This window comes from Notamacropus eugenii, chromosome 5 (assembly GCF_028372415.1).
Source record: "Notamacropus eugenii isolate mMacEug1 chromosome 5, mMacEug1.pri_v2, whole genome shotgun sequence".
NCBI classification, from domain to species: Eukaryota; Metazoa; Chordata; class Mammalia; order Diprotodontia; family Macropodidae; genus Notamacropus; species Notamacropus eugenii.
In genome coordinates this window covers 296457421-296475013 of record NC_092876.1, presented here as the reverse complement: position 1 = coordinate 296475013, position 17593 = coordinate 296457421, and the positions used below count along the sequence as shown (strand labels likewise).

Here is a 17593-nt window from a genome sequence, read left to right as displayed (position 1 = left end):
AAAATGAAGTCCTTGTCCTTCCCATACCTAATCTACATTCAAGTCTGAATTTGTCATAAGAATATATATATAAACATAAATACACACCCACTCACATATATGTTTATCTCCACACAGTTCTCCTTGGCCATATGTTTCTGCCAATTGTAGATTTACATTTTCTGTTGTGTTTGCCCTATCTATTTCCTTATGAGGAACTCCATGAGGGCAGGGTTCATCTCCTGCTTTTCTTCTTTCACTTGTCCCTAGCACAGAACTCTGTACAGGGGCAGACACAGTATAGGCTATTGATAGACAAACAACAGGGCCATTTGTCTTCAAGCTCCAAAACAGAAGGGGGCCTCAAATTTAGTGATAAAGACCTATTACTATTATTGCTCAGCAACTGGACTAATGCCAGGATGGGGAACCTGTGACCTCAAGGCCATATGGGACTCCAGTTCAGCCTTTTGACTGAATCCAAACTTCACAGAACAAATCCCCTTAATAAAAGGATTTGTTCTGTAAAACTTGGACTCAGTCAAAAGGCCGCACCCAAGGGCCTAGAAGGCCAAACGTGGCCTTGAGGTCGCAGGTTCCCCACCCCTGGTGCTAAGTCATACAAGTGTAAGATTAATAATAGCTGTGATGGCAGAGAGTTTAAGTTTTCCCTTAATATTTTAATGCATTTGTATTATAATGTCCCTAACACAATGTCTGGAAATATAGTATACATTTAATATATTATTGTAGACTGACTGTATAACTGACTAAAAATATCAAGGGAATGGGGTTATTAATTTTTTAAAAAATAGAATAGTTCCTCACTTTATTGTACAATACTTTGCTTTCATGCAGCGTCATTTTCGTGGCTGCTGTTACTTAATTGTAGCTCCGGGCCTCAAAAGTAGAAAATGACTTCTGAAAACTCTTATTTGTCAAATTGGTTCCTTGGCACAGCCTGTGGTTGAGAAGTGCAGAAAAGAAAGGGTTCAGGCTGACCACTTGTTTGTTCCCTAGGAAGCGTCTGAATCCTCCACTGTACTGTTGTGTACTTTGCCTTCTTCCCCCTTTTAGATGAAACTGATTTCCCCAGGCCGGTTCTGCTCTCACAGATCCTGGATTTTCTTCTTGTTCAGCAGGCCATTTTTCTTCAATGCCTCCATGAGCCCCACCCTCTAGGGGAATCACTGCAGTAGATTGGTTATGTTAAGCAACTGCCTTCGGAGCTAGATTTTGATTTTTTTATCCCCATCCAGTCATTTATACAGTCAGGATAACCTCATCTTGAAATTTTGCAGGACTGAAAAAAATCATAGCTCTAGAGGGTTTGTTTCTAACATATTTCTAGATCCTTTCTTAGATTTTCTTGGAAATATTAATTGTGGGGTTGGGAAGCAACCACAGTGGAAAAAAGTATTCAATAGCTAGGACTGATTTCATCATTTGCCTAGTACACTGATTAAGCAAATCACTGGCTTTTTTGGAATAAGAAAGTTTGGATTCAAGTTCAAGTTGTCCTGCCTATTCCTTGTGTGACCTTGTAGTTCTTTGGACAGCAGCTTTCTTATCAGTAAGATGAAGAAAATAAACATTGCTTACAGGAAAAAAAACCCAACAAACACACAAAATATTTCTTTCTAATTCTAACTCCTCTGTCTGAGCATTTGAGGTGGTGCAAGTTCTAAATATCATTCTCTTCTTTGCCTCTGGAGCTAACCGAGAGAGAAAGATGAATGTTCAGGAATGAAGGATGTGAATCAGTTAAGAATCTCAAGGAATGGGACTTGGGCCATTAACATTTGTTTTCCCTTCAGTGTCTAGGCCTGTGGACAAGAAATTATGCCCAGCGCTTGCTCCTCCGACCTCTCGACTCTGCAATGTTCCTTGCTCTACAGATTGCATGGTCTCTTCCTGGTCAGCTTGGGGTCTTTGTGTTCATGAAAACTGTCAGGATCCTCAGGGGAAAAAAGGTAATCTTTTGGGTTTGCTTACTTATGCATTTACTTAGATCTGTACATATTTACTTATTGGTTACATTCTAAAGAAAATGATTTTTTAAATATGGATAACATAAACAACTGGCATGAAGTTCATGACTTGGCTAAGGGCTTGTGTGCATTTCAACAGGGTAGAATTTGACTTTTTAAATATCATAGACTTTTGATCTATGTGGTTTACTGGTGATGCAAGTCTGAAGAAGTTTGATATGATGTATTTGCGATATTTATAAGAAGGCAGGGTTGGTGTACTAAAATAATTCAAACAGGCTCTGATCCAAGCAGAACATACTTTACAGGTACTAAGTCACTTTCCAAACCCTTTACACATCAGTGATCACCCTGAGGTCAGTGACTGCAAAAGCTCTCCTTCTTTCATTTCTTTGGAGATGGGATTTCCCATTTTTCATCCCTGCCCTTCTTTCTACATTAGGTATTACACTAGGTAGTCTAACTCTCACCATCATCCAATAGTCACATCTCAGCTTGACTCAAAGCTGACCAGAGTATCTTAAGTGACAGGACTGATGAATCCCGTCTTAGCGCTGGTCTTACTGACAGGCATAGCGCTGGCCAAGTTTCCATCTCCTTATTCCACTTGAAGCAGACCTGTTTTTGGAAGTCCTAATCTGTTGTGAGAATGCCCATGGAGTCATGGAATAGAAAGGGACCTCAGAGACCATCATTCATTACTGTGAGTTCATACTCCAAAATTTCTTATAAGTAGTCATCCAACTTTTGTTGTCATTCACCTTCTGAAATATGGCCCATTCCAGTTTTCAATAACCTTAAGTGTTAGGAGGTTTTGGTCTTTTTTCCTGCCTTATATTGTTGTAAGATCTGCCTCTTTACAACTTCAGCCCACTGCACCTAGGTTTGTTGTCTAGGGAGAAACAGAACAAGTTTAATCTCTCTTCTGTGCTGCAGTCGATCAGATACTATAATAATTCTTTTCATGTTCCCCCAAAGTCTTCTCTTCTTTAGGAAGAAAAATCCTCAAAGCAAACACCCCTTGTTACTTCAATTGATCCTTTTATGGATGTTTTCAAAGTCTTTCACTATCCTGATCACTTTTCATTGAATTAATTCTCTCTAAGTTATTTTCTGAGGTATAGTGGCCAGAACTGAACACAGTATTCTAAATAGAGCACACTGGAACTATCACCTCACTTTTAATGGAAGGAAAAAAATGCATCAGGTAGGTGGAAGCCAGTTTGTGGAGGGATTTAAATGTCAAATACAGTAATCGATTTTCCTCCCTGTAGACATTTTTGAGGAGGAACTGACATGATCAGATCTGTGCTTTAGGAATATGAATTTGATGGGCATGTAGGGTATATCAGAGAGGAGGGACTGGAAATAGAGAAACAAATGAGGGGGCTATTCCAGTCATCTAAATGAGAGCAGATGAGGGCCTGAACTAAGGTAGTGTGTGTAAGTAGGGAAAAATAAAATAACACAAGAGATACTGTGGAGATTTAACCAAGAAGACTTGGAAGCTGATTGGATATATAGGGCCTAAAGGAGAAGATAAAGACCAGAATCACTTTGAACTTGTGAACCTGTATGATTAGAAAGATACTGGTATCCTTAATATGAATAGGGACATTTTGGGGAAAAAAGTAGATGATGTTAAGTGAGAATATGTCAGTCAGTGAGCATTTATTATTCACTTACTATGTGCCAGGCACTTATTACATGCCAAGGACTGTGGTTATGAAGGCAAAAGGAGCCCCTTCCTTCAAGAAGGTTACATTCAAATGGAAGAAACAGCACACAAATACTTAAGTGAGCATAGATACAAGATAATCTGAGAGGAGAAGGCACTAGCAACTGAGGGGATCTGAAAAAAACTTCTTTCAGAAGGAGGGATTTGAACTGAGTCTTGAAGGTAACCAGAGAAACCAAGAGATAGAGAAAAGGGGACGTAATATTCTAGATATACATACTAAGGCATGGAGACAATAAGTCAGTCACTGAATTCTTATTAAGCCCCTACTATGTGTCATATACTGTGCTCAGCACTGGAGATATAAGGAAAGTCAAAAGACAATCTCTGCCCTTGAAGAACTCAGAATTTAATGGAGTAGACAACATGTAAATTAATACATACAAACAAGCCATATACAGGACAAATAGAAAGTAATCAATAGAGGAGAAGCACTGGAATTAAGAGGCTTGGGGAAGAGTTTTCTGTAGAAGATAGGGTTTTAATCTGGGATGTCCAAGGAAGCTAGAAGGTAAAGATAAGGAGAGAGAACATCCCAGTCATGAGTGATAGCCAGTGAACATCCTCAGAGTTGATAGATAGAATGTCCATGGAAGAAAAGAAAGGGATAAGGAAGAAACCTGCCTGGAAATCCTGTTCTTCAGTTTCTCTTCTGCTAAGAGGCACAGGTCCTACAAAAATCATATAGTATCCTTTATCTTTCCTTTTACCCAGTTCTTGTGCTCCCCCTTAACTAGTCTTTAATCTTTACCATCTCTACTTTTCATCATCTACTCTTATCTCTATGCCCCAACCTGTTAGAGCCTACATCCAAAGCAGTCATTCGCTCGTTCTAATTAGCTCAAATGAAATATCTAAAATAGGCTTCTCCAACTTTCCAGGTATTGGGGTGAGGATGTCTACTTTTTAGTTGTCCTCAATTTAGAATATTTTCAGCTTTGCTGGAACATTAACAGTACTTGCTACAAAATAGTTTCCAACTTTTTGGAAGGGACCTTATAGCAGAATGATGCAGAGGAGAGTGTACTAGAATTTTAATCAGAAGACCTGCGTTAGAGTGTCCATACTATCATTTCCTATTTATTTGACTTTCAGCAAATCCCCGTATTTCAGTGGATCTCAGTTTCCTTATCTGTAAAATGAGGTCTTTGAGGGAGGAAGGAGATGGTTGAACTGGATAATGCCTCTGTCTCCCCTGTACAAATCTATGATCCTTCATACACTTGAAGACACTTGTTCCATTATGCCCTCTTTCCCATCTCCTTTTTTTCCAGGCTAATCTTTTCTAGACTCAATATCCCTAGTTCCTTCATCTGACAATTTAATGTCATGATCTCAATTTTTTTTTTTATCATTGTTGTCCTCTACCTTATGAGTATCTTTTGTAAAATAAAGTCCTAATGCAGACTTCCATCCATATATATTTATACTTTTCAGGAAACAAACAAACAAAAACAATAACAATTATACAACTTGGCTCACCAGGTGCCTAGCTCTGAATTAATCACTGAAGGGCTTTGTTCCTGGAGGTTAAATTATTCATAACTGCTGCCCTCCAGTGTTCACAGATTTCAAAACTTTCTGTTGGGCTCAAATATGTAGGAAATAGAGATTAGTGGGAAAGCCATTCCAAGTGAATGCTGTTAGTTGTGTTAAAAAAGCAGGCTAACAAAAAAATAGGTAGTCCTTGGGAAAAAGAGGAAAACAAGAGCTTGGATAACCTCTAGCATTTATGTGTCTTCTTTGTTTTCAAAGTTGCCATTTGAAAGCTGTGGAAAGAACATGCCCTAGTCAGAGGATCTGGGTTCATCTCCAGCATCTGAACATTATCTTCCATATGACACTGTGCTAGTCACTTGACCTTTTTCATCTGTTAAATAAAGGGGTTGCGCTAGATGGCTCCTGAGGGATCTTCCAGAATCTAGATACATAATCTTCTGAGTTATTTCCAGTGGACTTGCCTGAAGGATTCATAATCTCACTGTAGTTGGGATGTATTCCTGAAATATTGCCCCAAACAAACCTAGCTTCAATAGGAAACAGTTTCAATTTTGGAAGTCAAAGAAAAGAGAGTAAAATTGGAAACTATTATTAGAAAGTTTAGCCGTGGCAGACAGAAGAAGAGTGAAGTGGGGACATATTTCTCTGTTTCCTTCTACAGTGTTAGGGGAAGTAGTCTGTTGATTGTCATTCATTCATTCAATGCTAAAACAAACATTTAATTGTCTGTTGTAGATATACACCTATACTAGAAGCTGGTGGAGATGTGAAATTTAGATACCATATAATCCTTGCCCTTTTGGAGCACAAAGTCTATTGGGGGAAAGCATAAACATAGATAACTACAATCACATTATTCTTTTATAAGTATATTAGACCTCGTTCTCTTGGTTTTAAGGATATTTATGTTAATAGTCCAGATACATACATTACGTAGCACATGTAACATATGACATGTGTATATATGTATGCACACACGTATAAATGCCTATGTGTTTGTAAATATATTTGTTTCTTTGTGCATCCCTTTAAAGTTTGCAAAACTCTTTACAACCTTGGAATTGAGTGCTATTATTATCCCTACGTTACGGATGAGTAAACTGAGACTCAGGGAAGCTGACTTACCCAGGCTCACATAGTTCATAAGTATCTGAGACTAGATTTGAATTAAGGTCTTCTTCCTGATTCCAAAATGGGGCAGGAGTAGAAATCAGTGTAATTGTTATATAGGAGACTGAGCTGATTGTTTTACAAAAACTGTCAGGAAGAATTTCTGACTTTGTTTTATTAAAAAAAAAAATCAGCTGGAGTCATATGCCTGAGACCCTGCTGATTCCTCTTAGAAAAATAAAGAATACATTTAACTCTTTGGGGGAATGATTCTGTAGTTGCTAGTTCAGGTGTGTAAAAACACCAGTAAGTAATCTCCTTGTTAGTTCCACTGACATTTAATCACTAAGGACTAAGGGTTCCTTACCTTCACATGTTTCTCATGATATTGTCATGGGTTTCTCCTAGCCCAGAGTCACTGAGCTGTCTCAGATTAAATGTATTTAGAATTCCACAGAGGTTGGGAATACACAGACTAATACATTAAATACAAGAAAGCTGTGGAATTTCAGCCAGAGCCTCTATCTTCACATTAGAATTCTTTACCATGAAAGAAACAAAAGAATCCACAAAAATAGCTCTATGGCAGTCGTACATTCTTAGATATTGTCTGTTATGAAAAAAAGACTAAAAAACACAAGGTAGTAAATATTCACTATAGTACCTGAATCCTTAGAATAGAAATGAGACAGGTGTTTACTGGTGATAAGGGGTCAATTAGTAGAACCCAAAGGAAAGAAGTGAAGAGGAAGAGGTATAGCCTAGCTGTACTCAGAAAGTCAACAGGATACCTGGATAACTCAAGTCAACATTCAGGGGTAACCAGAGCCAAACATGTAGAAAAGAAATGGAACAAAGAATTTGTAGCTATGTTCTAAGTTTAAGAGAAAATGGCAGAGAAGAAGGGATGCAGTTCATCTGACCAAATGAGATGGTGGTTTGTCCCATGCAACTCATCCAACCAAGACAGAATTATTTTATGCCAATTTGGGGCTGACCATGCATTCTGCCCTCTCCCTTGTATTTAGAGTCTATACATACAGAGGGAGGCACACAGGCAATCCCTATAATACTGCAGCTGGCAATTCTTCAATGGTATCCTGCTATGTCACCATGATAGGTTCCCCTCACTCATTTGTGAACATTATAGAAAGGGAAACAGGGGAGAGGTAGAATTTCTTGGTAGCTACCATCAGGGATGACAAAGCCTAGCTCCCCCCGCCACCCCTCATCCTTGTTCTGTTATTATTTTATAGCATTTCAGTCTAGCACTCATTGAAGATTGTGTGGCTGCCAGAAGTTCAAAGCACATGATAAAATCAGGAGCTGTGCACAGCCTTAGCACCATTCCATCAGTTTTATGGCAAACAAACAAGGAAATGATTACTCTACAGGTCCGGACTAGTCAAGTGAAGCTAGCCTGCCTTGCAACAGTATTTAAATAGAATTGCAGCATTTACTTTCTGATTTTTTAAAGAGCGTCCAATAATTCAGGATTGCAGATGAAAAGGAAACAATCTGCCCTTGCCTCCCCCCACTAACAATTATTGTTCATTTTACAGAAACAAAATGGGAAATCCACCACAGTCTATTATTATTATGTGTTTCTTTCCTAGACATATCCTTGTGATTATTATGTTTAGAGACAGTGACTATGAATAAAAATCATGCCTAGCAGCTGTCCAGATAAGGAATTAAACAGGATTGCCTCATATTAGATAGGGTGGATGATTGGCTGTGAAATCAAGAGGCTCAGAAAGTCCAAGCAACGCTCAAGAAGGAGTTCTTCTGCTAGCTGATACCTATGTAACATTCTCTCTGAGATATTTTCCCAATTAGCACTCATGGTGGTAGGTTGAGTTTTTAGAGGTCAGCTGTTCCCTCAAGTTCTACGGTTACACTGATGGGCCTTTTTTAAAACCATAACTCATGAGCTTTAACGGATATGCTTCTCATTAACAGTCAGCAGACATAGCTCTTATCAAAAGCATTTACTCAAATGGTATAGCAAGAGCTATAAAACATCCCTCCCTAGTAATCTTTAACAATTAGATTCAATCATTTTTAAAATAGATTTTGCCCTTTAGTCTATTATATTTACTGAAAGCATAAGAAAATATAGGATATGCTCTCACATGAATACAGACATCTGTGGGAAAAACTGGGCACAAGCATAGAATAGAAAATATTGTAAGGTAAATCTATGGGGATCACATATGATCAAGACTCTCTCCTTGGGTACTTGAAGTCCTTTCTTTTGTGTGGAGTTCTCATAAAGTTACCTATTGACTTCCAGACAAAGTTGTGCTAAAGTCAACTCGTACAGGCTTGTAAAAGCTGGTTGTTAAATTTTCAGTGTGAGAATTTATATCTTAGAAATCATTAAATGCTATAGATAGCTTTGGGTTTGTTTGTTTGTTTTTTGCTTGTTTGTTTCATTGACTTGTAGACTTAAGAAAGTGATAGAAAATGTTAAAAATGAATATTAAATGTAAAAAAAAGTCTTAGGCTTTTGGAGAGCCAGTTGTTAAACATTTATCAGCATACTTTTGGAGGAGTTGTTCAAGTTGAACTCCAGAGATCTGTTGTTGTCTATAACTCAAATCTCAATTGCCAGGGCTAATTCTGTCTTGACTATATAGTTGACGCTTTACTGCCAAAAGTCCCTTGAAGCTGATTCTGATGACTAGGAGTTTTCATATAGACAACATGATAATGACCAATTTCTAAATAGGTAGATAGAGCATTTTTAAGTGCTTTCTGTATTCCAAGATCCATACTAAGTGTACAAACAAAAACAAGCAAGGCAGTTCCCAACCTCAAGGAGTTTACTCTCTAATTGGAAGACAAAAATCAAGGGCACCTAGAAAGAGGGCTATGTTGTATGGCATTACTGGAAATATACAGGAAGTTCAAGAGAACTTTAACTTCCTTGGTTCAAATTATAACCAAGAAAGATAAGGTCAAAGCTTTCGTATAAAGCCTAAGATAGTTCCTGGAGCAAAGTTCCGTTCTCAGATGATAAAGAACAGAAATGGTGGCCTGAGTGAAGGGTAGGCAGTAGGACTGGAGGTGTCGTATCGATAGATCTAACACTAACATTGTCCTAAAGATGATTTCAGCTTTTCAAATTTGGGAGACTTTTACAATTTCAAATCTCGTTTATTCACCATTGTTAGAAATATATAGCACCAAAGCTTAGAAGCTGGACTCATTTTAAGTCTGTACTATCCTTTTGACATACCCTAGGATGTACCTTTCTGAATTCCTGTTCTCAGTCTATCTCCTCCAAATTTATCTCTTTGACATAAAAATGGAGTACAGAAATGCCTATATCCAATTCATTTTATTCACCTAAAGTCCTTTAGGAAAATCTTGGTAGGTTTACTGTGATGCACATATGCATTTATATCTATCGATCTACACACATGCATACACATACAAACATTTATATATATATATATATATATATATATATATATATATATATATATATATATATATATATATATGTATAATCCTTATGCTCATCTTGGTCTTTATACTATTATCACATAGCACATACCTTTTCTTCTGTTTCAACCAAACAAATCTTCTTCAAGCACACCTCCAAATCAGCCTAGTTCTCCCTATTTAGCATGCCCTCCCTATCCTCTCCATATTACCATGTCCTTCTCTTCTCTCCAAACAGAACTCTTCCATAAAATGTTTTCTAACCTACCTGTCCCATATTTTACATTCTTCAGCATCCCTAACTCCCTCTCTGCTTGGCAAAGAAATACATATATATATACACACATGTGTGTGTGCACACATGCACATCTGTATATCTGCCTACATATTATAGGTGTTTTAATGTTTATTTCTTAGGTTTACATATTATCTCTGTGCATATGAATATACTATACCTACATATAAGTGACTTAGGACTGATAAGAATCTATACTTTATATATAATAGGGGTTATTTCTTTTGTCTTTTATAACCCTAGCTCTTCACATCATCTCTATCTAGTTCTTTGTACACAGTGGATGTTATTGACTAAATTGTATCACCTTATTAATATGGGAAGGAGCAGTAGCATGGATTGATGTAAATTATGTGGGACAAATATGCATTTGGAAAGGCTGATGACTTTTGAAAACAAATTGAAAGAGTGTGTAATTTAAGAAGATGCTAAGGAAAAAATCCAAGGTTTTTATTTTATGCTAAGCTTATTGTATATTTTGAATCTAGTTAGTATTAGGACTGAGATAATTTATTGATTGAATAGATTGAATCATTAGATTTATAGTGAGGTGGTTGCAATGTGATTTAGAGATGAAAAGTGCCTAGGCCAAAGCTCCTTTGTGGAATTAAGATCTAGGTAACTGGGGATCCTGAGACCCATGTTAACAATGAACTCACATAGTTAGTGAGTGCCTGTGCTGTTTATGAGCTTGCCAAAAATCAGCAAGTATTAGACAAGGATGCAAATTAAGTAAATAGGTAAATTACATATCAATATAGTGAATAAACAAACTTTTTAAAGCTAGCCTTTTCTTTTAAGGATAGTGCTATGAGAGTATAGAATTTAGAGTTAGAAAAAAAGATCTATTGATATTATTAGTGTTTGTTGTTGAATGGTTCAGTTGTATCTGACTCCTTGTGACTCCATGTGTCATAGCACATCAGTGATGTGCATGGGGTTTTCTTGGCAAAGATACTGGAATTGTTTGCCATGTTTCCTTCTCCAGTGGATTAAGACAGACAGTTAAGTGAATCTCCCAGGGTCACATAGCTAGTAAATATCTGAGGTCAGATTTGAACTCAGGTCTTCAGGACTCTAGGCCCAGTGCTCTATCCACTGAGCCACCTAGCTGCATTATTATTGTTGTCTTATGTGCTGGTGGTGGTGGTGGTGGTGGTAGTAATAGTAATAGTAGCAGATTTTGAGGGAACTATGTGGCATAGTGGATTGATTGTTGATCTTGAAGTTTGGAAGAGCCGGATTGAAATTCAACCTGTGAAATCTTTTTTTGTAACCAAGAGGGGGGGATTATTTAAAAATTATGTGCCTCAAGAAAGATCTATCCTAAGACATATCTAAAAAGTCATGCATGAGTTTTTGGAAAGTAGGGGGAGTTCACACACATGGATCACATCACATATAATTTTTTTTAAAATCTGGAGTCTTGGCAACTTCCTGTTTGTACAGAGTGGTTCTTGAGCTACGTACTACCTATACCTCTTTACTATTTGATTTAGGGGTGATCATTACCTGATTTTCAAGATGTTTATCCCAGATAAATGTCTGTGCAGCATTCGAAAGATCAACTCAGTCAAAGACATCCTTTCTGTCTTCATTCTCTACCCTTAACGATCTCATGAGGAAAGGCAAATTAGAAATAAATTTGACCATTTTATAGTTACTTTAGGGATAGTTAGGGCCTTCAGTTACTGAGGCTCAGAGATGTTTCTTCCTTATATGTTTTTGAAGTGTATAATTGATAAACACCTGTCTTTTTATATGAATTTTTTTTGCTATATTATCTTGACTTTAAAAAATGTTAAACATGTAACTAAGTTGTTTTTATGTGTGAATCTTTATCTTTCTGCTACATTGTATACTTCTTGAGGATAAATACTACTTGTTCTGGTGTCTCTATCTAGGCCACGTCCCCACTTCCTAAAGTCATATCTATTGCCATCTTATGGATCCTCAATTACTCTTTTTTTGACTATTAATTATTTGATATTGTTTCTATTTGCATGAAAACATATGAAACCCTATTATGCTTATCTTCTTTCTTTTATTATAGGGTTTAGATTGAGACAACGTCATATTCTCATGGAATCCACAGGACCTGATGGGAATTGCCCACATTTGGTGGAATCTGTTCCTTGTGATGATCCGATGTGCTTTCGGTGGCTGGTTTCAGAGGGGGTCTGTATTCCTGATCATGGAAAATGTGGCTTGGGACATCATATTCTGAAAGCTGTCTGCCAGAATGATAAAGGTAGGCAGAAATGACAAATTTGGAACCAAATGGCTTCAACCAGTGTATGCATTGTTATTCTTTAAGAGGTAATTTTATCTGAGAGAGAGAAGTAGAAGTTTTCTTTCAGAGAATAGGTTTTTAAGTCAAGTGGCACATTGCTAGAAATCCTGTTATCAGGATGTACTTTGGGACTGCCTTTTTTACAACAAAAGCACAAGACCAGATTAGGTATGAATATTATGTCAACCTATAGCACTCTCCATGGTAATGATTTTGTCAAAGGGCAGAGGGGGGGAGGGGGAGATGGGACAGGACATTTGGTTGAATTTTAATTTACCTATGCTGAGCAAGCTTCCATTTCTTATTTGCAAAGTCAGTTTAAAACACAGTTTTATGCATTATTAATAAGCAGTGCAATGAAAAAGACTCTAGGGCTAAAACTCCTGCCAAGTTGAAAAAAAATTCTAAGTGGCATCTTTTCATTTCCACAACATCAGATTCTTGTACTAGAATCAATCACAGTGGTAACACTAAGCATTTCTAAGAAAAGATTTTTAAAAAATGTTGTCATGAAAAATGCTTGAAGTTTCTTGCAAAACTCTTAAGAATGGTATGTTTCCTTGATTAATGAGCTTCCAGTGCCTGTACAATTGTCTGAAATGAAATGTGATTGAAGAAGTATTTAAACAAAATGCTAATGAAAATGGAAATGAGAACAATGACATTTTTATTTTATCTGAATTAAAAAGAAAAGCAAATCAGACTTGTAGAAAGATAGTCAGTATCTCTGTTGATGAGGCCTGCCACAAAGAGTCTCAGCTGTGGGTTTTTTTGTGTTTTAACTTAAGAAAAATAATAACCTGTGAAGTGAAATGAAATGAAATGACAGGTCAGGTTCATGATAAATATTAGCATACATATTAACAATAGAAAGATGGCACATACTGTGGTGTTTTGACCTATTCCACTTACAGGTAAGCAATACATAATTACATGTATAGGTGTATATACATATGTGTGTGTATATATATATATATATATATATATATGGCATAAAAATATATGCAATGTATCTATATAATACTGTGACATATTTGCCAACTACTCAAAGTTTAGTTTCATATTTAATGATTTGCTTTCTTTATTCATTTTATTTAAATATCTACAAATTAGCATTGATATTACTGACAGCATTGTAGCCAACAGTAACAAATGTATAATTTAATGTGTATCTATACTGTATGATCATAAATTATATAAACATAATTTGTCACTTAAACTATTAAATTTAATTCTCAGATGGTTTATTTTGCACTTATGCATTTGATTTTTGTACTTATGCACTAGATTCTTTCAGAGATATATAAAATTGTAGTAGAGAAATATAAAGTCAGAAATACAAATCTGAATAATGCTGTTTAGAGTAATTTTTAAAAATCTATTTTTCCTTTTATTCCCAAGTTGAAGAAACTTGTTACATTTTGGTTTTTTGGAATCTTAATAACAAATGACTCATTTTTATGCACTGTCGGTTTCCTTTCCTCTGGGATTTGCCCTAAGAGATTATGTCTGTTTAACTGACTATCTCTCTTACTGGCATTGTGTGTTGCACATCCTGCATCAGTTGTAGGGGTAAAAACCCTCCCATCTTTCAACAGTTCTGTAGCTTTGGTTTCTGTTCCTGAATCATGACTGGTATTTATACTTCAATCTTTTCTCTTAGTTTCTATGCAAAATGTATGCATGAGTCTGTGTGCACATATGTGTGTTATGGCATGTGGGATGGGGTATTACGGAGGGTGAGCATATTATAATCCTTGAAGTTTTTTTTTAAAACTCTTAGATGGCTTTTACATATTTTGAGGTAAGACAGCAACAGCAATACTTGTTGGGAAACATTGGCCTCATGGCAGCTCTTGCAATCTTTTGTTAGTGGGAAATTGAAAATGTGTGCTTGTGCTTTTAGCCGTTCAGCTGATGTGTTAATTCAAGATGATTGATGATAGAGGTTTGGCAGAGAAGTGCTTCTCTGTTACACTTTCCACATGTTATTAAGGAATTTTAATGGCTATAGGGATTGACAGGATTGTTGACACTCATTTGAATGACTAAAGCGGGAAAAAGCTTTGAGAGAAGGTTGAATAATTTTCCTTCTACTTATTTATTTAAAATTTCTGAAAGCATTTGGTATTTTTCATCCAGGCACTCCCAATTCATTACTTGTTTTATGGGTCTTTAATTTTGAGAAATTTCTTAGTATTATCCCCATGTCTAAAACAAATACTTAAAAAGTATTGTATATACTCTATGCTATATAGAATGTATACTTCATATAGTATATAGCATATATTGAATATATATCATATATTGAATTTATTTAAGTATTATTTTATACAATATATAACATGTATTGAATTTATTTAAAATTCAATACACATTAATTAAACACTTACTACATCCAAGCCACTGTACCACTGGAGGTACAAAGTTAAAAAGTAAAATAACCCCTACCTTCAAGGGGCTCGAAATATAATTGAAGTGGGAGTTAGCCTGGGAAGGGAGTTCCTTGTCCATGAACAGAAGTAAGTGTAGAATAAAGATAATGTCTGTGGTCAAAGGACACTTCCAAACAATGCTCAAAGAAAATGTGAGGAGGACATTGGTAAAACTGTATAGAACAAGTTATGTACAGGAAATTTGGAAAGGTCAGCTATTTAGTTTCTCATGTTCAACCTAGACCTTTCCCTTCTTTTGTACATTAAAATATTCTACAGTCTTTCAAGCATGTATCTCTCTTTCAAATTAGAATCCAGGGATCTGTATGGTAGAAAGAAAACTGAATCCAAAGTCGGGTCTGGAATTGTAGTCCAGAATCTGAAGTTCATTTATTACTTGTTTGAACTTAAGCAAATCCCTTAGCCTCTCATCATCTTTTTTTTTTCCAGCTGTAAAGTGAGGAAGTTGTATAAGGTTTCTGTGTTCCCTTATATATTTATGTCTATGATCCTACAATCTCATATATTCCCTTTCAGAACCGAATAGGATTGCTTTCTGTGTACATCACCAAAATATAAGTGTATATCAGTCATTACTTTGGGACTTGGATGCCTCATAGACTTGTCAAGGCAGTTAGGTGGTGCAGCAGATAAAGTGCTAGGCCTGGAGTCATTAAGATTCATCTCCCTAGTTCACATCTGGACTCACACACTTACTAGCTCTATGACCCTGGGCAAGTCACTTAACCCTATTTGCCTAAATTTCCTCATCCATAAAATGAACTGGAGAAGGAAATGGCAAACACGTCAGTGTCTTTGCCAAGAAAACCCCAAATAGGGTCACAGAGAGTTGGACATGAGTAAAAACAATTGAAAAACAGGCCTAAATTTCCATACTTGTTATTTTTGAGAGTATAATCGCATAGCAGTCCGAACATTGATCCTTGATACTGCTCCTTGGGAAAGCAGTCTGGGTTCTTCTAAAGTCTAAAGACTTATACTGAGGAACCTTGAAACATTCACTTCACCAGAGGTCAATCTTGCGCAAAGATTCATGTTAATGGAATACAGATATTCTAAAACTCAATTCCTAAAAAAGGACTGCTTATATAAAATCATGAGGTAAAACCATAGAGCTTATAATAAAATTGAGCAGCAGAGTTGTATACATGTTAAATGATTAAGAAATAATAAATACTACAGTAAATAGTGGCCACATTGATGACCTGTGGTGATGTGGACTGCAGAAGCAAGTTGAACAAACCTCAAGTCTAGGCTTCCACCTAAGACTATGGTGGAAGAGAGTGGCCCTGATCAGCCTTCTGCTGCTCATAGCTCCTACTGTACCAGAAGATATACTATAAACATGAACCTTTTCCTTAACAAAGACCTGTGCAAGTGAACACTGGAAGGGTTGTAGTTTATGTGTTATGAAATGGTGCACTTTTCTGCATTCTCACTCTTCTCATGGGAAGATTATAAAACAGCCAATTCAATCATGTTACGTTCAAAATATTCCCTATTAGTTGTTCTTGAACAAATTTATGTTTTTGAAACATAATACAACAGAACTAACTATTCTTGGACATAGCAATAATAGAATAATTTTAAAATATGTCCAGTCAACCCTTTATTCTTATATCAGGGCCCACTCCAGTTGTCCTGATCTATATCTTGCCACTTGACCCAGATGGCTTCAGAGGAGAAAGTGAAGCTGGTGACCTTGCATAGCCCTCCCTCACTTAAATTCAATTCACTTGCAAGTCATGGCATCATTTTCCTGATGTCATAGTCCTATTCGAGAATGAAGGACAAACAACAACATTCTTACACATTATGCTCCCCACCCTCTGCCAGATACTCTTTCATCCAGTGACATTGGCCTTCTACCTATACCTCAAACAAGACACTCCATCTCTCCAGGGAATTTCGCTAGCTGTCCCCTATGCCTGGAATGCTGCCTTTCCTCATCTCTGCTTCCTGACTTCTTTGGCTTCTGTCAGGTCCATTTAAAATCCTGCTTTTTACAGGAAGCTTTTTCTAGTTCCTCTTAATTCTCATACCTTTGTTGATTATTTTCATTTTTCCTATCATTGATCAGTACATTACATGTTGTCTCCCCCATTACAATGTGAGTTTCTAGAAGGCAAGGACCTTCCATTGCCTTTCTGTGTATACCCAGAGCTTAGTGAAGTGAGTGACAAGTTGTTTTTCAATCAATCAGTCATGTCCAACTCTTTGTGACCCTGTGGATCATAACACGCCAGTGCTATCCTTTGGTTTTCTTGGCAAAGATACTTTAGAGTGATATGTCATTTCCTTCCTCACTGGATTAAGGCAAACAGGTTAAGTGACTTGCTCAGGGTTACCCAGCTATTAAGAATCTGAGGCTGTATTTGAACTCAGGTCTTCCTGATTCCATGCCGAGAGTTCTATTCACTGAGCCACCTAGTTGTCTCTGCCTGACACATAGTAGCCACTTAATAAGTACTTGTCAAATAACAGACTGAAACACCTAGATTTATTCTTAAATGGAAAATATGAGGACTCGGAGAGAACGTGTCCTGTGTTGTTCTGTGTCACCTGAAGTTGTACTTTTCTCAACTTTTCACTCATAGTTAAGTGCCCGGGGTCTACTCCTGGGCCTTCGCCTCTCCACTTACCGATTCCTGATCTTTGGACGTCTCCGGCCCCTCTCCCGGTTGGGGGAGGGCAATAAACAGGCAGAGCACCCGAAAGGAGTTGCAGTCAGCAAGCTTTATTGCATTTCTTCCCCTTCTCCTTCTCCTTCTAAGCCCT

General features: G+C 36.9%; 1 protein-coding gene across 2 annotated transcripts in view; it reads left to right on the top strand.

Moving 5' to 3' along the window:
* The window catches only part of THSD7B (thrombospondin type 1 domain containing 7B), a 1192820-nt gene that overhangs the window by 475048 nt on the left and 700179 nt on the right, over window positions 1-17593 (top strand). For both annotated transcript variants that reach the window (XM_072613204.1, XM_072613205.1), the window contains 2 exons: window positions 1797-1952; window positions 12120-12317. In XM_072613204.1, coding sequence (XP_072469305.1) covers window positions 1797-1952; window positions 12120-12317 — 354 coding nt within the window. The remainder of the gene's footprint in view (window positions 1-1796; window positions 1953-12119; window positions 12318-17593) is intronic.